Raw genomic sequence first — 24,576 nt, 5'->3', positions numbered from 1 at the left:
ATTAGATTGTCTTACCAGTTGTTCCAACCTTTATTTTTATTGGTTTAGTAATAATTAGGAGTTAGGTGTTATTTTCAACTATCCTGTTAAGATACTCTTCTTACTAACGGGTTTTTTTCTTTATTTAAATAAATTAGATTGATTAGGTCTGATTGATTCAGGTAGTGAAAAAATTTGCCGGGTTAACTGAAAGCTATGTAGAGATTTTAGTAAATTGCTTTTTTATATAGACTAAATATTAAAAGAGAGTAAATAGTAAAAGAATTACAATTTTTTTCATTAAAAATCTTGGGTTATGCTGTTAAACCTTTTTACTAGATCCTATCCTTCTCCCTTAACTTTTCCCTAATTCTCTAGCTTTTGGTATGACATCTATTGCCTCAAAAATCTTGCTTTTTTAAAGCTGATAAAACTTACTGCATTAATAACAACCACTGTAGCAATGAGTTTGTTTTAAGATGGATGCAAGGCATCTAATTGGAAATAATTATAAAAGCATGTTGCAACAATACTCATCTAAAACCATATTTGATGGTGTAAATTTGAGAACAATATTTTGCCAAACTTCTGAATAAAGCTAATGTTTGGCGGGAAACATTCATGATAAATGATTCATCTTGAAAAATAGGTTAACTTTACACAAATCCTTTGAGGAATTAATCTGTATTTGTGTATGTATTTATATATTTAGTTTATCATGGCAAGAAGGTAGTATTCAATCTTCTATAATATCAATATCTATAATCTTCTATAAGCATATTTTTACATATACACGTTAAATACAGTTTTGTTTTATTACTCTAAGTTAGCAGATGTCTTTAGTATTTATTCCTGTTTGCCATAGCATTCTTATTCAAATGGCTTACAGTAAATAAACTTCTGACTAAATGTGAAACCAGGATTTTATAGTTATTTTCTAGGATTTATTATTTTTTAAGCGTTATAGTAGTATTAATTAAGCACTAAAGCTTGATTAATTACTTTTCACATTCCATTCAAATTAAAATTCCTTTTATTTAAGAGATAATTTTAAAGCAGAAGTCTTTTTCCCCCTCTTGATTATCAGTTTACCTTGTTAATAACTTGCATCCATTGGAAACATTAATGTTTGATTTTGGTCTTTTCTTTTGGGCTTTATCATGGGAAATATTTATTTAAATGATGTTTGTTTATTATACCTCAGTTAGAATGACGTTTATTTCTCATATGTTAATAAATGTGTTCCTTTACATTGCTTTCAAACACTTGCATCTTTGCTCTTTTCTAACTCTGAACTTTCTTCTGTGGCTGCATCTGAGGTGCTTTTTTCAGGTATAGTTTTTTTTTTTTTCCTTTCAATATTTACTTTTCCCGCATTTATATTTAGTTGGTCTTTTTATTCTAAAATGCTCATCTGACAAAGTTTTAATGTAATGAATAAAAAGTAGTTAATCATAAAATGAATATTGTTTATTAATGATTCAATTGTTTAAATTTTAAAAGTGTCCTCATTTTATTTTCTGGCAGGTGATGAAACTTACCAGGACATATTTCGTGATTTTTCCCAAATGGCGTCCAATAATCCAGAGAAACTAAATCGTTTCCAGCAAGATTCACAGAAATTCTGAATATTTTTATGAAGGGGGAAAATATTAAATCTGGTGAACTTCCCTTTAAAGTATACAGCTGAAAACTCACAAATTTTAATTTCTTTAATTCTGCTTAATTTTGGTAGCTACTGAATGGTTTGGAAAAAGCTACCCATTCACTGATATTTTAATAAAGTAAAACAAATCTCTAATAGCTGGGAGAAGAAGGGACCTCTCCTTTTTTTTTTTAGGACCTCATTTTTTAAAAAGCCTGTGTAGTGGGCTATTGTATATTTAAAAAGTTCAATCTAGACTTTGGCTATCTCTAAGTTTCCAAATACTGAGTGGGTAGGTTAGAGAAAATCTCTTTGCCAGTGGATTGTAGCATTGAAGCATTAATTTTTCTGTACATCATGCCCAGGATCATTCAGTTAAGTATGTCTGCGTTGAGTGGGAATCGACTATGCTGCCTGTCTCAAGAACGTCTTTTCTTTACCCTCAATGATCATTTTTGGTGGTTCTGAATTAGGTCTCTCTTTCTCTCTTTTTTTAAGTAGCCTAGCTGTCATTCACATAATATATGATTTAATTATTAGAAATGAGTATGTTTCCCTCTATTTGCTCATAAGCACAGTTATACTGTTTAGATGGCAGGTTATTTTCCATTACTTTAACATATGTATAATTAATGGCTGTACAGGTAGACATGGTTCAGCGCTTTAGATATATCCTATTTTAGGAAACAAAAAAAAAGCTCTTAATTTTTTTAATTCCGGAAAACTCAGTCACAGAATTTGAAGCTCTTTATTGGTTGGGTTGATTTCCTAAATCCTTGACAAATTGATTTATGTAATAAAACTGTTTTAAAGGTTATGTGAATGTTGCAAAATTATGCTTTCATCAAAATGTAGCTTTCAAAAGAATAGTTGATTTATAAAATAATGTACATTTTAATATTTGCAATGTGTCCTTTTTAAGACACATTTTTACGGTGACTCCTCATGAAAGAAAAATCTCTTTGTACAAAGGGAAAAAAAGTTTTTCTTATATTATTCTAAAATAAACAGCAATAAATTGCTCTTTAATTTTTTTCCTACATTATCCTATGTGCTTGTGTTGTACACAGTGTGCATTCTTTTAAATTATATCATCTATGTAGCTTAGTGTTTGATGACATGAATCTCAGACTCTTGAATTCTAAAATATTATGGATAAACTTATTTGCCATCTATTTGCAAATTAGTCCAATTAGTCTGATTCCATCTTTGATTGTCATTTTTTGTCAGGAGTTATTTGTGTTAAGTTCCTTTCCAATATAGTCAGCAATTTAGTTTAATCATCTTTTACAAATTATGTTTAAGTAATTATTGATACCCAGTCTCAAAATAACAGAGAATTTTAAACTTGGGTTATTAAATAAGTAGAGAAATGATATTCATTTGGGTAGATACTAAATTTTCTAACATATTGTCCCAATAATTAAGATTTTACAAATTGATTAAATATCAAATCAGAATCTAGCTAAACAGGAATTATGCTTTAATAAATTCACTCAACAGAAAAGTCTCCATTATCTGTATGGCCAAATTGCATGCATACAGTGCTTATTTGGTAATAGACTCTGTATATTAGAATAAGAATAAATATACATTTTTTTGCATTTGTTACTTATTTCTGAGGAAATGCTAACTTCTAAAGCATTGTATTTGAATTACAACAATATCAGGAACATTAACTCTTTCATGTTTCACCTCAGAGTCACAGGTCATCTAGCATTTTGGGGTACTGTAAAAAGTCTGATTTGTAATATTTTTATTAGAGCATACTTTGAGATTAAGTGTGCAAAAAGCTCAAAGATAAAGAAAAATGTTTAAGAACAAGCAAAAAGAAAGAGAAAGGAAGGAAAAACGAATTAAAAGAAGGGGAAAGGAAGGAAGGAAGAAAGAAAAAGAGCCTTGCTTTTCCTTTGCAGTACCTACCTTTGTTTTCATCCTAGGACTTCACTCCTAAAGCTCCTAACCTTTTTATCTGAGGAATTCTAGGCAGCTTTCCTTTTGGATTTGGCCAGTAGTGCTTCATATCACCCCTGGCATCTTTCTGGTGATGAAAGCAATTCCATATGACATTCTTATCTTCTGTGGCTTGAGTCATAACTTTTGTAATATGGCAATAATTATTATCTAGTTAAATTCAGTGGTTAGAGATGTATTTGAAGTGTAAAAAGGATGGTCATGGCTCTAAACAGAAGATATTCAGGGAAGCAGGGAAGCTGACAATGCAAAAATGTATTTCTGTGACTTGATTTTTTGAATATGCTGAGACCTCATTTGGATTAAATTTGGCAGAAGTGATGGAATAAACAGCAAGGCTTTAAAGTAAATTAATAGTAACAAAGTAGTTATAAGGTAGGTTGGCTTTATAGATGAATTTAGCTGTCAGCAAATATTTATATAATGTAACAAGTCTGAGTTTTATGCTGTGAATTATTCAGTGCATTATGAAAAGTTACAGTGTAAGCATGTTAATCATACTCTTGGGCTTCAGAAGTCATTGTGATTGCCCTTTGTTTTCTTTCTATAACTGATCTGATGATATACTGAGTTATCATTTTATCATTAGCTTAAAAATTATATCTATATCAAAATAAGAATTAATATTAAAATAAGAATAGCAGCACTAAATATGAAATGCAGTTTCATGTTAGAAATAGACTAAAGGTAATTGAGCAGTTATTTGTAATGTTTCATTTCAACACTATCTATATCTTAGGATTTCTAAGGTTTTAAAAATTGCCTTTGGTACAATCCTTAGGAATTCAGAAATTTCCAGGGATTCACTACATTATACCATTTGTCTAATTTAAACTAGTCTTCACTGTAGATATTAATGAATTTAGTTTTCAGAACATCAGTTTAATTCAGAAAATGTGCTTTGTTTTTCATGAGTATGTTTTGAAAAAATTTTTTATGCCTTCACGCTTTTGACAACTTTAGTTTGGAATGTGTTAAGCAGTATTTTAAAAATACAATTTTATAAGTATAAAAGTATGGTCACCGTAGACCAAATTATATTTAAGACTAAATTTATTGTTCATTTTGAATAATAAAACATTTCCATATCACTCATATTATTTAACTTTTCTCTTGATAGCACTTTTGACTATGGACATGAGTTGAAAAAATGTTTTTATAGAATTGTAAGCCCAACGTGTCTCCAGAGCTGAATGATATAGTAGAAAGAGACTGGACTGGTAGTCAGTACATTTTAGGATTCAGGTTTCCTCCTCTAAAATGAGTATGATAAGACAGGGTGGAAATACGGTAACATCCATATGTATAATGTTTTGCTACTTATACTTTGACATTACTGTATCTCTCGTGATTCTCACAGCAGGGTTTCTCAGATCTTAATCTCAGAGCTCTAACCTCTTGCTTCTTTGATCCCAGTTTGTTCCTCTTGTTTTACAGAGGTCACTTAGATTGCTAGTTGGTGCCAAAACTGACACCACAGCCTATGGTCTTGATTGACTTCTAGGCAGAGGCACTTTCCTTGTATTGTGAAGTGGTTTAAAATCATTGTAAAGCAGCAAAATCTGATAATGACTGCCAGCTTTCCTTGTGTTTTGATAACAAAGACTCCAAATATCCTGGACAACATAGATATAATATTACCTTAAAGTAGTAGATTGGTATTTAAAAGCAAGTTCTAGGGAATTTTACATTTTTGCAATAACAAACATTAATGAAAGAAAAATAGTGTAAAGGTAATTTTAATTCACCATATATGTATCAATTTCTTGATGCTTCCAAATGAAACATAGCTAAAATGGGCTTGGATTCATTTTAGCTGAAACCTGACATCATAAATATGGTTTTACAGAATTCTTTTTTGTTTATATAAATTTATCCACTTAGATGATGGAGGAAAATAGTTTGTTTACTTAGACTTTTCTCTCCATTGGCCTTTTCACTGTCTTATGTTCAAGGTTTTTTCATTTTTCCCCTAGTCCCTTTTTGGATGTTAATTTCAAACAAGGAAAGCTTGCTACATTAGGAAGATTGTTGACAACATTTATTTACACAAAAGCTAAAGGTTAACTTTTGGAAATGATGGGCTATTTTTCTATATGTGTTTACCTGTGCTTTGTGATATTTCTGGATCATTCCAGTCATAAAGACGTATGTGTAGTATTTCTTGCTCCCTGTGAAAAGGTATTTTTAAAGAATGTATAACCAAGACTCCATTTACTTTTTATTATTATGTAGAGGATCTGTATCTAAAACATGAATGTAGTTTTACTGTAGTTTTTCATGTAAATGGAGTACATTATCTTTATAGTTATTCTAAAATGTACATTATGTAAGAATTGTAAATATTATTCTTGATTAAATACTTGTATGCTGAAGAATTACAATAAGAATCCAATAAAAAAGCCTCACTTCCGGCATAGTTCTTTTATGCTTAGACTTGCACTTTCTTCTGACCTACACTGCACATCTGTAAACAGCTGATCTCAAATCGATCCAGATTGATCCTATTTGCTGATTGCCTTAATCAAGCGATCTATTTAAAAATTTTTTTCTACTTGGTCATGAAGCAGTTGTGGCTCCCTCTTCAGTGACTAAAAACCACAAAAGACTTTTTTTTTGGCCCTAGCTCTTAATGTTTTTCCCATTACGATTATTCTTGAATTTCTCAATGCACTGATTATTAAAAATAACAATAATACTATATTATACTGTGATATTAGTTTTTCATGATGCCAACTTTTATAAAGTTCCTAAATTAGGCAACACACATTCAAATCCTTTTAGTGACCAAAACAAAAACGTGTTTTTAGATGAATTGGAATTGAAGGGAGCCTTGAAAGAACTAAAGTGGAAGTGAAATACCTGCTTTTGCCTATTCCTTTTAAATTGAAAACAGACATACAACTTTTCTATGTAATCTGTTTTATCTCATTATCAGAATAGTTCTCTGAGGAAGAGAATGTTCAGCAACTGTCAAATGAAACACAACCACCTACTCTTTCCTTATGGCAAAAATAGTGCTTGTTGATTGTAGAAAAATTAGTTTAGAATTATATTAGAATTATGTAAAAAAGAAAATCCAGTTTCATCATCTGCACTTGTTGCATGTGGCTATTTAAACTAATTAAAACTACATAAAATTAGTTTGGTACCTCAGTCATGCTGCCACATTTTTAAGAGTTCCATAACCGCAGTGGCCAATGACTACTGTTTTGGACAGGGCAAATAATAGAACATTTCCATCCTTGTAAGAAGTTCTGTTGAACAGTGCTGAGAGAGAAACCTTCATTTCCTTAGTGTATAACATTCTAGACCTTTTGCTGTGTGCACTCTATTCTCTCCTTCTCTCCCTTTCCCTCTCCCCCATCCCCTCCCCCCTCCCCCCTCCCTCTCTCTCTCTCTCTAGTGGGATCATACTGTTTGTTACCTTCTTTTTTCATGTATTTGATATGTAACAAATTTCTAAGTCCTTAAGTCATCTAAATAAATTTTGGAAGGACAGTTAAGAAATATTTGTATTATGGAAACTTTCAAATGTATACAAAAGTAGAGAGAATAACTTCAATAACTAAGAGCTTATGGCTAACACTATTTAAGCTATATGCCTGACCTGTTTCCTCCCTCCCTGATTTTTTCTGAAGCAAATCCCAAACATTTTACCAGCGAATACTTCATTATGTATTTCTAAAAGATAAGTATCCTTAAAAGAAAACATAATCGCAGTATCACACGCTAAAAACTCTACAAACACTATTCAGATTTTCTCTATTGTGCTGTTTTTAACAGATTTTCAAATCAGAAATCACATAAATGCCACACATTTTAATAGGCTAATATGTCTCTCAAGTATCTCTTAGTCTGAGTTCTCTCTTTTTTTTTAACTTTCACTTAACGTTTGTTGAATACATCACTTTTAATAATTGCATTATTATTATAATTTATTGAAGAACATTTAATTCCACTTTTGTTTTCATAAGCCTAACTCTACTTTGGCTTATGCTGGCTCAGTGGTTAGGTGTATTTTTGAGGCTCATTTAATGAGCCTGATGCTGTTATAGTACTGGGGATATAATGGAAAAAGAGGTGCTTCTTATTCTCATGGAGGTTTATGTTCTTCTAAAGGAGAAAGATGGGGTTAAGTTAGTATATAGCTGTCCCTCATGGAAACACTGGAGAGCGCCTTTAGCCCAGACAGTGGGTGGGAAGTGTTTAGAGACCACCCAGGAGGAAGTTAGTCAAGGTCTGAAGCATAAGGAGAGGTTAGCTGGTGGAAGGTCTGGGGTAATGATTTTCACAATTTTGTCTGTTAAAGAATCTCCTGATGAGTGAATGAGGCCCAGGCTCATTAAAGATAGATAGGGCTAGGGGCCTTTGTATTTTTTAACAAGTTCTTCAGGTGCTTCTGATGCCAACTAAAAATTATAGGCCCATTGTCTCAGGGAGATGCATTCTAGGTTTATTGGAGACCAGAGAGTAGTATCACCAAAGTGCTCTCCAGACAACCTGTACCAATGTACAAATACTCGCCTGGTTTGTAAGAGTGTACCTGTTGCTCTCTATCCTTTGAAATGTAAAGTTGTTACTTGACAAAGGGTGTGGATTCTTTTGCCCAAAGTGCTCAATAACAATTCCTGAGACAACAGGTTTCAAAGATGGAAAAAATTAGTTACTAGGTGCATAATAGGAGAGCAGATGGCCTATCAGCCCAAAATCTGTCTCCTCAAACTGCAGTAATTCTGATAGTTTTCCTAGAGAATAAAATGGGCAGTGTTTAGGAAAATGAGCACAGTGGCCCCAGATGATGAAATTAGAGGTGATGTATTAAGGCTGCACAGATTGATTGTATGCTTAGTCATAGAACCTATGTTGTAAAGTGGTATAATGAGGTATAGGTGACTTGTAGGTTTAAGTCTAAGCTACTGCACATGTCAGTCTGAGTTACCAGGATAACTGAACTTGGGGTGGGTTAGTTTTGGGCTGACCCAAAACCCTTTATTAATAAACATTAGAGGCTGTCTTTAATGATTACAAGACTCTAAAGTTGAAAAACTGAATAATTGGGTACAACTGAAGGTTAGTCATAGGTTTTTATAATCACAGGGGCAGAAGATAAGGGCTATACAGTCATCAGAGATTAAGGCAGCTGGGTTACAATTTAGACATTTCAGGTATTTCCCTCTGTCTACTCCAACATAACAGAAAGCAAAAAGGAGTATCTATATAATGACTCAGCAATCAAAAATCATCCCTTAAATCTTGATTTCTCTAAGGCATCAGATCTTGTTGGTTTGTACAGGTTAGTGTGATGCCCTGACATGTCCCAGAGTAATTAGTGAATTAAGTATTTGCATAGTATCCTTGGGAGACTGGAGAGAGAGGAGGAAATATTCAATTTCCCCATCTGGGGAATTCCTGATATTTCCAGAAGCAGTGGGGACAACAAATTCAATAGGCTGAGCCCTCAATTTTGGGGTTCACCCCAATGAAGCTTATTCATGCAAAGCAGAAGCTAAGCCTAGTTATAACTGTGCCTAAGAGCCACCCCCAGAGAACCTCCTGTTCTTCAGATGTGGCCTTTCTAAGCGACTTGGCAGGTGAACTACTGCCCTCCCACCCTATGTGGGACATGACTCCCAGGGGTGTTCTGTTTCACTTTTATACATTTATCAGAGTTATGTTAATTAACAGAAAAAAAATACAATTTATGTATTCTGCCTTTTTTTTAAAGACTCCATATTAAAGATGGAGCTTTGACGTACAGCTCATCATATATATTTTTAGAAAAGTATTAAAGCAGTGCAACTGATAATTTGGCTATTTCTATGATCTAGCTTTTTTTTTTATTAATTAAAGAAAAAAAAGAAATTAACCCAACATTTAGAAATCATTCCATTCTACATATGCAATCAGTAATTCTTAATATCATCACATAGATGCATGATATGATCTAGCTTTTTTAAGAATAACTAAAACCATGACTAACAACACCATACCATTGCTCAACATACACAGATTAGTATCAGGATATAACATGGACAGTGAGAACATTGTCAAATTTTAAGGAATTTTATATAGTCTCTGTATTAGGGTCCTCTAGAGAAACAGAACCAATAGGAGATAACTGTAAATAGAGATTTATAAAGGTATGTCACACAACAATGAGAATGGAGGAGTCCAAAATCTATAGGGCAGGGTGTGAAGCTGGCAGCTCCAATGCAGGGTGTCGAACTCTACAAGAGAGGCTTGCTGGCTGAAGAAGCAGTGAAAAAGTCTCTCTTCTTTAAAAGTATTTAACGGATTGGATTATCTCTTGCAGGAGACACATCCATAGTTGATCACAGATGTAATCAGCCACACTGCAATCAACTGATAATTCAATTAACCAGCCTTCTGATTTATCAAGCAGCCATGAAATAGCTTTTTAGCAACAGTCAGACTAGTGCTTGCCTGACTAGACAACTGGGCCCATCACCTGGCCAAATTGACACCAGAACTTAACCATTACCATCTCTAAATATATGAATAATATTATTTTATGCAAATTTAACCAGCAACAGGATAGAAAATCTTTTTTAACCATTATAATGCTTCCCAAACACTTCCTATGCAATAGCTTTAACTATTTTAGCACCTTACTTATACAAGGTGAAATAACAAATTATTTGTAGCAGTTTTCCCCTTAGCAATGAGAAGCCTTGTTTTCTGAAATAAAGTATCAGAAGGCCAAGGATAAACATTAACAATGATATTATTCATATGTAAAATCTTTGTTTTCTAGACAGAGTACTCAAACTTTATATTAAAAGCAGACTAACAACCCACATTATTTTGACATGAATACGTGGCTTGACACAAAAGCTTTCTTTTTCGAAATATGATAAGCGAACTTACCAAATTTTGTTAGCATAGACTATGACAGATATTTCACTTTCATAAACTCCTTTTTTATTTGTTTTACAACTTTCTGTATCCATTCAGAGCTTATAGTCAACAATAAGATAACAAATAAAATACATTTCATTAAACTTTCTATCACCTTCCATATCCATTCCACTTCTAGTTTTTATTTATATAAACTACAAAATCAGAAATAAATTTGATACTAAACTCACAAAGCTTTTGAACCTGCATACTTCCTTCCAATAATATTATTCATGAAGGAGAGAAGATACAGAGATACTACAAAATAATGGGAGAAGAAAGAAATTTATGCTTGTATTTGGAATACAGTCATGCATCTGTATGCTGTATACTCAGAGCACACAATTTATTACTTTACAATATGCCTTAAATCTCTCAGTCCAATTCAGCACTGCCAACAAAGGTCGAAAGGCCCCAAGTTTGAAATACAATCAGCTTTCCAATATCTAAGGGATATATATTTTAAAAACTCTCAAATTTTCCATAACATTATTATCAAGTGCTAAATAATACCAAGAATATGTTAGTTTACAAAATCAAGTTATGACTTCTAAGAAACTAGTTCAGAGTTCTATTTATTTAAATGCTGCTTCTCTATTTAAAAGTCTTACAGGTGCCTTCTATGAGGTCTTAGATCTTTCTTTATCTATCTGCTTTCAAAATGTTTCTAGCACTTTGATTCCTTTGTTACCACTGTCTCATACTATGCCTTAGTACATGTATATTCTAACTAGAATATGAACTCTTTGAAGCTAAGAATTAGATTCTCCTTGTTTGTAACATCATTTACAAACAAAATATACTGATTGACATTAACAAAGCCACTGCAAATTCAAATTCCCCCACATACTTAGGTAAAAATGGCCATGTAACAAAAAAGCCAGATTCTTTGAAATCCAGGTAATCAAAGTTATAAAAAAAATCTATGTTTCTTACTAAACTTAATTGTTTCTTATATATTTTAAGCATATATTTTTAGAATATATTTTAAGCATTAGCATATTTTAAATTTTATTATGCTTTACATAAATTGTTATTATACCAGGTATATTGCTCAGTTTATGTAACAACCTATTAGTTAGCCTAGCTTATTTTATCAGTAAGCTTACATAAATTCAGGGAGAACATACTCAAGTAGAATCAAATTGCATTCAATTCAAAATTTGTCATAAAATTCCTTTTGTTGGAAGTTGGAAAATCTGCTTATCTTCATAATATCAACATTACAAACAATTTTTTAAATACATTGACTATCAAGTTCTGAAAAATATGCTGCAATTGTTTAATTTGTTCCAACCCTAAATCTGGGAAAACATTTCCATTTCTCTCAAAGGCCTTTCATTTTACTTACTGAAATTTGATAATTAAATTTTATTCAGTTACTCCCATTCCAAAGTGACATATATTTTAATAATAATCCGATTATTGCTGTTACCATTGCAAAGGTATTGGGAAAAGTAACATTAACAAACATCCTATTCTCTAGCATTTTTTAATGCTTACCATTTCTAATCTCCAGGTCCAGTAAAAAAAGAATTCTAAACCATAGCACACCATATATTTCTGTATCTAACCCTTCCCCCATAACTGCTTTAGGTGGTTAAGTCATGGGGCAAGGATAGACTGCACAGACAGAATGAAGCCTGGCTTGTGGAATTTTGAGAGTTCCTATGTTCTTCTGTAACTATTTCCAATTATTAGATTTATTTTACTAAAAGCTGAGTGACCACTGGAAAAGATATTTGCTTTTAATGGAGGCAGCCCTTTGACAGTTTTCTGCTGCCTTAGGGAAATTCCAGGGATGGTTTCTTTCTAATGTACAGGTTTGTTTACAGTAATTATAAAACTAAGGTTTTGAATTTTGCTGTTCAGAGAGTTTTTTCTCTTTATTTCGGAAGTACCAATTTATTTATATCAGGCACTCAATTATTTGTAATTTGTATAAATAGAGCTCTTTAAGAAGTAGAAATTGTACAACAGGAAAAGCCAATTACTTAATCTCTTCTGGTCAGAAGTCAGAGAGGTTGGCCTTAGTTAGAAACGAGGGTTATTGTGCTTACCATATTCTTTGTCCACTTGGCCATGTTATCAATTGAGCATCTCTAATTCATCCTCTGAAGCCACTGTGCCCATTATCCTAAACCCTGGCCATCTTCTATCTAGTAAAACAACCTGAATTACTGCAGTTCCGGGAGATGGATTTTGGGCCTTTAGGCTCTCTGCTCTCCTACTATGCACCTAGTAATAAACTCTTTCTCTCTTTGAAACCCCATTTTCTCAAGAATTGGTTATTGCGCACTTCTGGCAAAAAAGTCCATGGCCTTTGTCCAGTAATAGCATGTTCAATAACTAATTCCTGAGATACTTGGGTTTCAAAGAAACAGGAGGAGAGGCCTGTTAGCCAAAATCTGTATCCCGAGTTTGGGGGGTTCAAGATTTTTAGGGATTTTAGCAAGGAGAGCTGAGGTGATTACAACTTCAAATACTTCTAAGCAGAAAAGGAGACAGTGTTATCACTATCATTTCAATAGGAAAATATAAGCTGAAAGGAGGGGAGGCAGAGCTATCACTTCAATACTAAAGGTATAACTTGAAAGCAGAGTTTAGTAGATATGATTTACAAATGTCTGGGGCTGACTTCATTTCTTCATTACCATTAGGGCCTTTGCCCTACAAGAAATGACTGGGTAAAGAGAGTAACTGCTCTTAAAATCACTAAGGCTTTTACAATCATTTCAGATATCAGGGCAGGTGAATTATAGCTTAGGGATTTCAAGTATTCCCTGTCTACTCCAAAATACCAGAAAGCAGAAAGGAGTATCTATATAATGATTCAGTAATCATCCCTTAAATCCTAATTTATAGTGCTACTATGTTTGGCATGTAGTGGGCACTCACATCTGTTGAATAAATGACTTGAATTCTCCACTTTAGTTCTCAGTCAGCAATAGCTTTAGGAAACTGTTGCTTGCAATGTGAAATTTTCTTTCTGGGCAAAGAACTGGGAGTGAAGAAGCTATAACTTGGAGATAATGTTACTGGACAAAGGTCATGGATTCTTTTGCCCAATGCGCTCAATAACCAATTCCTGAGACACAAGGGTTTCAAAGAAAGAAAGAGTTTATTATCTGTCTCCTGAACTGCAGTAATTCTGAGTTTTATTAGTGAAAAAGATGGGCAGGGTTAGGATAATAAGCACAGTGGCCCCAGATGATGTAATCTAATTATTGAGCATGTGCAGAATGATTAAATGCTCAGAGAACAGAGTAAGAAAATAGCAGAATGAGGTACAAGTGACTTGGTTTAAGTCTAAGCTACTGTGCACATCAGACAGGTCCATGTTGGTAAGTTCCAGTCTAAGTTATTGAGATAATTTTGAATTTGGGAAGGATTAGTTGTGGGCTGACCCAAGACCCTTCATTTATTAACATGAGGGGCTGTCTTTAGCGAATACAAGACTCTAAAGTTGGAAAACTGGATAACTGGGTACAAATGAAGGTTAGTCACAAGGTTTTTATAATCAGGGGCAGGAGATAAAAGCTGTACAATCGTTATCAGAGATCAAGGCAGCTGGATTACAATTTAGATTTTTCACATATTTCCCTCTGCCTACTCCAATATACCAGAAAGCAAAAAAGGAATATCTATATAATGATTCAGCAATCAAAATCATCCCTTAAATCCTCATACAATAAGACCAATCTCTTTAGTATTTTCTTGTATATCTGACTTTCTATGTAAATTTAAAGTTTTATTATATTATTATTATTAATTTCTTATCTATAAGTTCCTACAGCAGTGATCATAATGTAACTGGTGCCCGGTTGGCAATGATGCCAGCTGAGCCCCGATCCAGGTTCACTAGTTTTTTTTTTTGCTTTTTACATGGGCAGGCACTGGGAATCGAACCCGGGTCCTCTAGCATGGCAGGCGAGCATTCTTGCCTGCTAAGCCACCATGGCCTGCCCGATTCGTTAGTTTTGAAACTAAAAGAATTTAGAGATGAGAGGGCCAGTAGGAATAAGTAGTAATGTTTGTTAAAAAAAAAAAATAGTACACGTTGAAGAGGTTAATATGGATGTGCCCAAGGGAGGGATACACACCGAGTGGGTTGGGTTTAGGTTACTTCACAGGAAGTCTTATAGGTAGCAGGTTTCCATAACCTTTGAGGACTGGGTATCTTATTTGTACAGATTCCCATGGTAGGTCTTAGGTGCCACCTCTAGGAGGAGAGTGCTATCAGAATTTGTGGTTTGTTGTCACATAACTAAAATTTGTCTTTGAGCTGATGGTTAGCAATCTTTATCACCCTATGCTTCCTGTCATTAACTAAGAATTTGCTTTGGGCCCAGAATTTTACAAGTTTTTATGGTTAGGGGAGGTTTCACTGGTTTGGGGAGGTTCTAGGACTTTAGGGAAATTTTTGTTCCAGTAAGTTTGTAGCTCTGTATTAATTCCTTTAGAGCTAGATAAGAAATAAAGGACTTGCAGTTATCTTTTAACTCTTTCAGAGCTGAATAGGAAACCAGAGACTTACAGTTGTTCTATTTTATCCTACTTCAATATTATGAAGGTCGGAAGGACAAAATATTTGTTGAATGAATGAATTATAGAGTAAGTGGCAGAGGGGGAAAATCTCATTGATCATGTAGTTAGGGGATTAAATGGCACATTTCCAGAATTATTTCTCCCTTATTGAACAATATTTAGAATGTGACAATGCAGCTGTGGCACATTGCTGTCTGTGGAATGTGATAAAAACTTAAATGGAGATTTGGGTCTTAGTATTTGCAAATACCCCAGAAAAGTTATGGTAGCAAAATAATATTTTTGACCATGTCAAATATTTGGCTTTTTTTTTTTTGAGAGTTTGGTGTATCTAAAATTTATATTTGTTTTCAAAGTGTTCTAGTTTGCTAGCTGCTAGAATGCAATACACCAGAGACGAATTGGCTTTTAATAAAAGGGGATTTGTTTTGTTAATTCTTCAGAGGAAAGGCAGCTAACTTTCCACTGAGGTTCTTTCTTACATGGGAAGGCTCAGGGTAATCTCTGCTGGCCTTCTCTCCAGGCCTCTGGATTCCAACAACTTTCCCCAGGGTGATTCCTTTCTTCATCTCCGAAGGCCTGGACTGAGCTATGAGTGCTGAGATGAGGTATGCCAAGCTGCTTGGGCTCTGCTACATTGCGTTCTCTCATTTAAGCACCAGCCAATTAAGTCAAACGTCATTCACTGCAGCTGGCACGCCTCCTAGCCTACTGCAGATGTAATGAACAACAGATGAGGTTCACGTGCCATTGGCTCATGTCTGCAGCAACAAAACTAGGCATGTTCACCTGGCCAAGTTGACAACTGAATCTAACTACCACACAAAGTTTTAGGTTCTGTTCTAATTTTTATATCTAATGACTTGCATAATCCTATAAAGCATAGGTACTAGTTTTAACTGTTTTACAAATGGGGAGAATTGCAGCTCAGAGAAGTTAAAATAACTTGTCTGAAGGCTAACAACTTGTAATGGTGGACCTGGAGTTCTGGCCTGGACATTTACCCTAGAGCTTGCTCAGGATCTCTCTTTATGTCAGAGCTTTGTGCTAAAGGTATATGGTAAAGTAGATACACACAATTCAGAACTTGATGTACTACTTTCAAAGCTAATCTTGGCTGAGAACATTGGGTTTCAAAGCAGGAAGACTTTGGTTTGGATCCTGGCTCTATTTATCAGCCAACTAGATTTGGGCAATTTACTTATCTAAGTTTAAATTTCCTTGATTATAAAATGGGAATAACACAGTTACCTCATAGAGTTGTGGGGACTAAATAAACTTGGGTAATAGCTGATTATCAAAGGAGTAAATTCTGCTATTGGCTTTTTTTTTTTTTAACAAGGTGAGTAGTTATGTTTTGAACGTGTTGCTAGGCCTACTTCAGAGAACCATGTTTCTCAAAAATATGTTGCTCCAATGGAAAAGAACAAGAGTTTAAAATGAGGTGGTTCTGGTAAAGGTGTGTTCCACCTTCCCTTGAGAAATAATGGAATTTATTTCTCAGAAAACTAGTGAAAGATCAGTTTCCATTGGCATTTGTACATGTTGCCATCAGAAGATGATTGTTAATTAGTTTTGTTAATCAAACTGGCAAATGTCCAACCGGGTAGGTTCATTAAGTGCCATTGGCTGGCTGTGTGATCTTGGGCAAGTTACCTCGTATATATTAAAGCTCTTTATAAAGTAAAGGTTGTATAATTAAAGGTGAATTAGAAGGCATTGGTCGCCCAGTGGTTAGTCCTCTGTCTGCGATGCGGGGAGACGCAGGTTCGAAGCCCGGAGCCAACATATACTGAAAAAAAAAAAAGGTGAATTAATATCATATTCCCTGGTGTTAAAACGCGGAGACTGTCTGATCTACCACGACGTTTTGGACAACGGGGTCCCCCTGCTGGCCACAACCTTTAGATTGCCTTTAGTCTCTTAGAGGTGTGAAGTAGGGCGGGGAGATGATTTCAACCTCAGGCATCACTACCTTATCTTGGGTGACAGGAGCTTGCTAGTTTAAATTTCCGGGCCTCAGCTAATCTCCAAAGTGACTAGAAGGTAGAGGGAGAGGACTTAAGGCCTCTAAGAAATTACAAACGCAATAAAACCAAACAAACGAATATAGCGATACAATTTTCCCTCCTTGCGTCTTTTTTTTAAACAGGAGGTCTTGCGATGGGGCACCTCAATTCCTTCCAGGGCGCAGCTTCATTTTCTAACATCTGGAGCTGGGTAGTCAGGAGCAGCCTGTTTTGATCAACTTCACTATGGGCGTACCGAGGTTCTTTATGCCAGAGTCCGCAGCCCGCCGCCCCTCCCCCCCGGGGGCCGCTACGGCTGAAAGTCGGGCCATCTAGGCGCTAACCCCTCTGAACCTAGGACCCAGCGGCTGCCGGGCACGTCCAGGCCCCGCCTCCACAGTCATCCACTGTGGTGGATTGGCGCTGAGCAGCGCTACTCCACCCCCGCCATGGCCGCCGCCTGCCGCCGGGGCTACTAGGCGCCGGCGGGAGGACTGGTCACCCCTTGGCTACTCGGTCCACCGGCGCGTGGCATGGGCCTCTTCAGAAGCAGGTCCCCATGAGTTCGGGCCATGGCTCGCCTGGGCTCTGTGCGCTCCCACTATTGCGTGCTGCTGCTGGCCGCGGCGCTTGCTGTCTGTGCCTTCTACTACCTGGGCTCGGGCCGGGAGACCTTCTCCAGCGCCACCAAGAGGCTGAAGGAGGCCCGCGCCGGGGCCCCCGCCGCGTCCTCGCCGCCCGCGCCGGAGTTGGTGCGGGTCTCCGCTGCGCCTGCCCCGGGCGCCAAGGCCAAGAGCCTGGAGGGCGGCGGGGCCGGGCCGGTGGACTACCACCTGCTGATGATGTTCACCAAGGCGGAGCACAACGCAGCGCTGCAGGCCAAGGCCCGCGCCGCCCTGCGCTCGCTGCTGCGCCTAGCCAAGTTCGAGGCGCACGAGGTGCTGAACCTGCACTTCGTGAGCGAGGAGGCCAGCCGCGAGGTGGCCAAGGCCCTGCTGCGGGAGTTGTTGCCGCCCGCCGCCGGCTTCAAGTGCAAGGTGAGCGAGCGGGGACGGAGCTGGGGACTCCTGGCGGGTATTCCATCCCTTCCCCAGTGCGGTCAGTGTGCGCACCCGGCCGGGCTCTGAGGACAGAGCCAGGGCTTCGCTGGACTGCCCACTACCAATTCTGGCTAGAGAGCCTAACGCTTTGGCCCTGGTGGAAATGTCTTTTCACAGCCGACTGGAGCCGTCGCACGGGGGCGTGTCTGGGAGCGAGTCGCGTTCAGCTGGTGCTGAATGCAGCTATGGTGTTAACTGACCACCTCGCCTCTCCCCTGTCCTCCCCTCCCCTCCCCAGGTGCTGCCCTCTTGGAGAATGGACATTTCCCTTCCTTCAGGAGTGTTGCAGGATTCAGTAGTGCCTTTAGTGCACTTTTTTTCTTCCCTCCTTTCTCTTCATTCTTTGACTTTTGAGGATGGAGCAGGTCATTTGAAGACACGAGTGATCATCCTGATGGAAATCTACTGGAGAGGCCAGAGGAAGTACTGAAGTTGCAGCGACATTTCTTATAAAGCTCTTAGTTAGTTCAGTTTGATCTGGTCAAGCCCATATCCAACCAGTGTGATCTATGTCATGCCCTCTTCATGCTCTCTTTCTACTCGGTCCTCAAGGGTCATAAACCTGGTTAGAAAAGTTGCAGGTTTCTCTAAGGAAGGAGAGAAGGCTCTAAGAGATACAGATAAGATCCCTGGGGCGAGCAGAGCCAGGAGTCTTCTCTCAGGCTGGAACAACCTGCCTCCGTGGCAGCTCCCCACTTCTCCCTATCATTTCACTTCACTTGGCTCTGCTTGTCAGAGTTTGGGTTCCTGGTTTAGTATGAATTGCCTTTATCAAGTTGCTTGCTTCATTTTGACCAAATAGTTGCGCAGAGGGGAACTGAGGTCTGATTTTTTGGATTGGTGGGGTAGGTGATATTAAAGGATGGAGACTGATTTGGTAGAAGGTGAGAGGGTGGCGGGACGAAAATCGTGCTTTATGTGTTTGTGCCCAGTGAGTAAGAGGAGCTGCTGCCAGGATCCTGCAGTGGCTTCTTGCTGCCTACAGAGTTGAGTCCCAATATCTTGGTAGAGCTGTCAGTATTGTGGGTCTGGCTCTCCTTTCTAGCCTTGCCTCTTGTCCTTTCCCTACACTATGTATCTTAACTGTATTGAATGTGCCTTTATACAAGCTGTACTCTTTGCCTAGAATGTCATTCCTTTCCTCTTCGGCCTTTGGTCACTCTTTCCTCAGTTTTCACCTCTCCTGAGAAACGACCCTAGCCTGTGCCCAGCTCTCTGCAATTCCCCATTCCTGCTTCCCCCACTCACCAGTGAGGGTTTGTTCTCCAGCCCAGAGCAAATGAACCCACCAGCAACATCCACTGTGGTCAGGGAAAGGCCCTTGGGCCTGAACTTGATGCTGTAGGAGGCGAAGAATCCAGGGCCTTGGAGTTTGTGAGCCTCAGCCTGGGGCCCAAACTAATTTACCTAATAGGAACCTCTGGAGGTGGGCCTGGCAACCTGTCCCAGGTGATCCGTAGGATCCTAAAGTGTGAGAAACTCTGCCCTTGGTTATAGGACCATTTGGAACCGAGCATTGTCACCTCTGCCTCTCTAGGCAGAGGTAGCAACCTGGCTCAAGTTTACCCCATTACCAGATCTCTGCCCTCCCCTTATCCTGAGCTTTAGCCTTGGCTTCTTGTTGCACATTTGCTTTCTAACCCTGCGTTTGCCTTTGCTTAGTTTATTCTCTCTCTCCAAGTCTTGTTCATCTGATACCACCTTTCTGAAGCCATCCAAGGATTCTCCAGGTGAAAGGTATGTATTCTTCTTATTCCCTCTTGAATCCCTTGGTGCTGTGACTGAATCATGTCTGCCACCCACCTCCATGTGCAATGCCTGGTACAGCCCCTGGAGCAGCTCTCCTTTTGGAGTCTGTGTTTCATGCTGGCCCCAGTTCTGGGAGTCACAGCCCTCACCCGAGGCCTAGAGACAGCTGCATATATGATATCAGGGAATATGTGCAGCTGGAGGTTGGAGGGTCAGGGGCTTCTAGCCAGATGTCATTGGTCAGATAAGTGCTTATCAGTTTCGACACAAAAAATCCCGTAACTTTGAGTTCCTATTTCTTGCATCTTTTTTTTTTTGTCATAGAAAGTGTTCTTCTTTTTTTCTTTCTTTAATGTGTGTTTCTAAAAGGGTTGCTTCATTTTATTTGTGATTTAATTCTTCCACAGACTAGGAGTTTTCCTGAAAAGAATGCTTCTTCAGGCTTCACTTCACTCTACCTAGAGTTTTCCCACCTCCCAATCCTTAAGTGATACTCTACTTTCAGGCCCTAGCTTCAGTGTTATTTCCTTGGGAAACCTTTCCTGAGCCCCCATTATGCACTTTCAAAGCATCAAGTACTTTCATTAGCAACAGTTATCACAGTTGCATTTATATAATTATTGAATTATTTGTCTACCTTGCTAGACTATTAACTCCTTAAGGGAATGGACCCCTAGCTGACCTTAATACTACATCCCCCATGTAATACCATATTCTACATATGAGTGAATTTTATATTAAGAATTATTTTTTCAGTATTAAGTCAGAAGGAGGAAATTTTAGAAGTTCTTACCCTGTTCACATCAGGTACTAGGTTAGGAATTGTTTCTAGACTATCTAATAGGTTCATGGACTAGCTGCATCAGAATCACCAGGGGACACTTACTAAAAAGAATCCTGGGCCCTGCCCCAGACTGTGGGTCAGAAGCTCTTGGGTAAGGTCTGGGGATCCATATTTACATGAAGCTCTGAAGGCAGGCTTGGTAGCCACAGCTGTTAGGGAGCAGGAGTGCTTGTGCTCTCCTGTCAGTCCTTCACCCCCAGCTCAGGCATCCCCTTCTTTGTGTAGCGTTCTCTAGGGGAGCAGCGCCTGGCACCCAGTAGACGTTCCGAAAACATTCAGAATGAACAACTTTCTATAGCTAGACTGTGCTGGCTCTGCTGGCCTGGGAAAGGCTGCTAGATTCATTTTACTAAAACGTGACTTGTATCACATCCCTTTCAGGAAATTGTCATCCCAGATCATTTCAGCATTCTAGACTTATAGTTGCTGGCTTCAGTTTCCTTATCTAGCCTTTTTTCCCTAAGCTGTAGGAAAGGCTGGGCCTTCTCATGGAACTCTCCTTGCTCTGCTCCAAGCCATCTGTTGTTTCATTCTGTCTGGCAGGTGGAATCCCACACTTCGACAGCTTAGCTCAAGACTTATATTTTCCTTGAGCCTCCCTTGCTGTATCAGCTTTGACCGAATATACCATGAAAATCCCAAATAATGGTGGCTTAAATGAGACTTGACCTTATTTCTCAACAAATGAAGTCCAGAGGTAGGTATTCCCGGGTTAGCATGGGAGCTTTATGAGGTCATTAGGGTCTTAAGCTCCCTCTAGCTCTCTGTTCTACCACCCCAGGGAATGACCCTTGCAGTTATGGTCCAGAATGGCTTTTGGAGCTTCAGCTATCACATTTGTCTTGCAGTAACAGGATGGTGGAAGAAACTCCTCCCTTTAAGGAGTCTACCTATGAGTCTCAGACAACACTTTTCCCTACATCTCAACAGCCCAAACTTAGTCATATGGCCACATCTAACTGCAAGGAGGAAGATAACTGTGTTTTAGTTGGGAATACCCAGTTAAAAAGGTTCAGTTAATAAGGAGAGAAGAATGGTTTGGGGTAGCAATTGGCTATCTCTGCCACACCTCCCTAACTTCACATTTCAGGAACTCATCCTGTACTTGGAGGCCCCAGGAATGACCAAACTACCTTCTGTATGTGGGACCCTGAATTCATAACTTTAGGGAACATAGACAAGGCTCAGACATACCCGCTGCCATAAATGAACTCACGTCACTTAGTCTCATACTCTTGTACATCTTGTCCTGTGGCAAAACTCAGTGGATTGGCTGTGAAACAGTATTGAGGGACTGAATATTGAGTTTAAACCCCAGATGGTGTGGGTGGTTGTGGGTGAACCACTGCCTTCAAGAGCCTTCATCTGTAGAATAAGGATTAACACCCACCTTGTAAGGTAGTTATAAGGATTAAAGCCTCTGATGCTGTAAAGTCTTTAACAGTGCTGCTGTGCTTATTATTTGGGGCCCAGGCTCATAATACAGTTTCACTGTCTAGACTTCTGGGAGAATAAACACAATGAATAAGTCTTAGAGCACCTTGCCACCAGGGTTACCTCATCCTGTCATTCCTTGGGGTGTGATGGGGCCCACCCAGTTACTGCTGTACTCCGGAGGGAGGGGTGCAGTATTGCTTCCTTTTTGGTATGTCTCCTGCGCTGTTTGTACCTGTCTTCCATGATAGCTTGAATGTTAACTGCTCAGAAAGGCCTTCTCTGAACTCCTTATCTAAAGCAGCCTCTATCCCAGCCCCCAGTCATTTATCCCATTACCTCATCCGTTGCTTTTGTGGCATATATTCATTTGTTTGTTCATTCATTCTTTCACTCATTCATTCATTCAGCTGCTGTAATTGAGTGCTCGTCCTGTGCCAGGCACTGTTGTAGGTGCCGATGAACAGCAGGGAGCAGAACTGTCTGCGTCCACACCGAGCGTCTGTACTGGGTTTCAGCAAGGAAACAGGTAAATTTAGAGAGGATCAGATTGGGACAGATTCTGTAGAGAAAAATAAAGCAAGATAAAGAGTTAGGGAGTGTGAGTGGGGGGCAAGTTGGCTATTTTGTTTTAGGGTGGTCATGGAAGGCCCCATTGATGAGGTGACACTTGAGCAGAGACGAAAAGAAGTGAGAGAATGAGCTATTTGGATGTCTTGGGAAGAGCATTCTAGGCAGAGAATTGTGAGTGCAAAGGCTGTAGGTAGGAGTGTGTTCTTCATGTTTGAGGAAATAACTACCTTATTTCTTTTTTATAGTCTGCCTCTCCTTACTAGAACATAAACTCCACGATGGCAGGCACCTTACTTCCTTTTCATGTATTGAGAGAACCCCTAAATTCCACCCCCTATGATAGGCAGATAAAGGGGGCAGGCAGCCTCCTAGCCTGGAACATGAGAACCAGACAGACTTCTCCAGGGACAGGCAGGCAGCTCTGGGTAATCACTGTCTGCTCTGCAGGGACGGTGGGGCTCTCCCTAGGCAGATTCCAGAGAAGAGAAGGAGCGGAAGGGGCTGGGGCAGACCTCCCTCCCACACTCAGCCATCAGAATGTCTCCTCCTTTTTCACAGGGAGGAGTTGATGTGTGTGTGGTAGGGAAAGGGGGTTGGACCAGAGGACAAGAGGCCAGGGAGTGCTGGTCTTGTGGAACATCCTCCATACAGAAACCTAAAACAAGGGAAAGGGGGTGCTTCTCCTTTTCCCATCACTGTTATGTGCTTGTCACAGTTCCTGGCCCAGTCTAGACTCTTAATATAGTTGACTGACTGATTAAATTCAGGAAACCCTTGAAGAATTCTCAGTGGTCAGCCCCTCTTCCATCAGACCTCAACCTCCTTCAGAGCCTGAGGCCAGATTGCTCAGGGTCCAGATGAAAAGTTAGGAGTAAGAAGGAAGCTGTCTGTGCATTCCACACTTGAAAGTGATTGTTGTGTTGCAGGAGAGCATAAGCTGAGGACCAGGAATGACCGGATAGATAATCTGTGTGTGCTTTGGGAAATTTCCGGAGTTTCTTTTCATACAGCATAAAATTGAGTGACACTTCCCCATGCCTGCCCATGTAAAAAACAACAACAACAACAGAAAAACTGAGTGACACTGAAAACATGAGTACCTCAGCTTAAACTTGGTAACTGAGAAGCCTGAGCCTGAAGGCCGTGGCGCCGGCTATCTTATTGCTGAAGCCAATGACAAACAGGTGATACTGAAAACGCATAGATTTTCCTCTTGTCACAGCACTGGGTACCTTGTTGCCTGAATGAAACTTCTGAATAAGTTATGAAAGTCAGAGAAAGAAATGATCAAAGAAACATTCCTCAAAGCGAGAGGCTCTTTGAAAAGACAGGCTGACATTTTAAACTTGAGATTATAGAACAGTGTATTTTACCAAAAGCATTTAACTGTGAAACTCTTTTAAATTATAATGTATTCATGAAACAACTCCTTATTTCCTAATGCATATAAAACTTTATAGTTATGCATCTGTAGGGAATAACTTTGTATAATATTATTGTATCATATGCAATAAACTTTGAATACTTCCACAGATATGTGTTGAAATTATACGGTAAAGCCCCTTACATAGTCCAGGGATCATCATATACATGAATACGTTGGCACATGGGTGATTTGGAAATGCTGTGGAGGCCTCAACACACAGCTGGGGTGCTCCAGCTTTGGGCAACAGTAATTCCTGGTGAATTCCTAACTGTTTCCATTACTACAGACCTTTTCGTAAAGACAGGTGATATTTTATATTTTTTGCGATTAAAAAATTGAGAAATAATTCATAAGATTCACCTTTTAAAGTGTAC

At 38.5% G+C, this 24,576-nt stretch overlaps 2 protein-coding genes across 3 annotated transcripts in view; both read left to right on the top strand.

Annotated features, from left to right (window-relative positions):
- The window catches only part of ACAP2 (ArfGAP with coiled-coil, ankyrin repeat and PH domains 2), a 194,773-nt gene extending 188,747 nt beyond the window's left edge, over positions 1–6,026 (top strand). The window contains exon 24 of the mRNA XM_077119331.1: positions 1,507–6,026. Within this exon, the coding sequence (XP_076975446.1) occupies positions 1,507–1,607 (101 nt within the window). The 3' untranslated portion in view covers positions 1,608–6,026. The remainder of the gene's footprint in view (positions 1–1,506) is intronic.
- An 11,486-nt stretch (positions 6,027–17,512) lies between these two features.
- Positions 17,513–24,576, top strand: part of XXYLT1 (xyloside xylosyltransferase 1) — a 276,716-nt gene continuing 269,652 nt past the window's right edge. For both annotated transcript variants that reach the window (XM_077117924.1, XM_077117923.1), the window contains exon 1: positions 17,513–18,113. In XM_077117924.1, coding sequence (XP_076974039.1) covers positions 17,649–18,113 — 465 coding nt within the window. In that variant the 5' untranslated portion in view covers positions 17,513–17,648. The remainder of the gene's footprint in view (positions 18,114–24,576) is intronic.

This window comes from Tamandua tetradactyla, chromosome 10, assembly GCF_023851605.1.
Source record: "Tamandua tetradactyla isolate mTamTet1 chromosome 10, mTamTet1.pri, whole genome shotgun sequence".
NCBI classification, from domain to species: Eukaryota; Metazoa; Chordata; class Mammalia; order Pilosa; family Myrmecophagidae; genus Tamandua; species Tamandua tetradactyla.
Note: the sequence above shows the minus strand (reverse complement) of the source record. Positions and strands in the feature narration are given on the sequence as shown.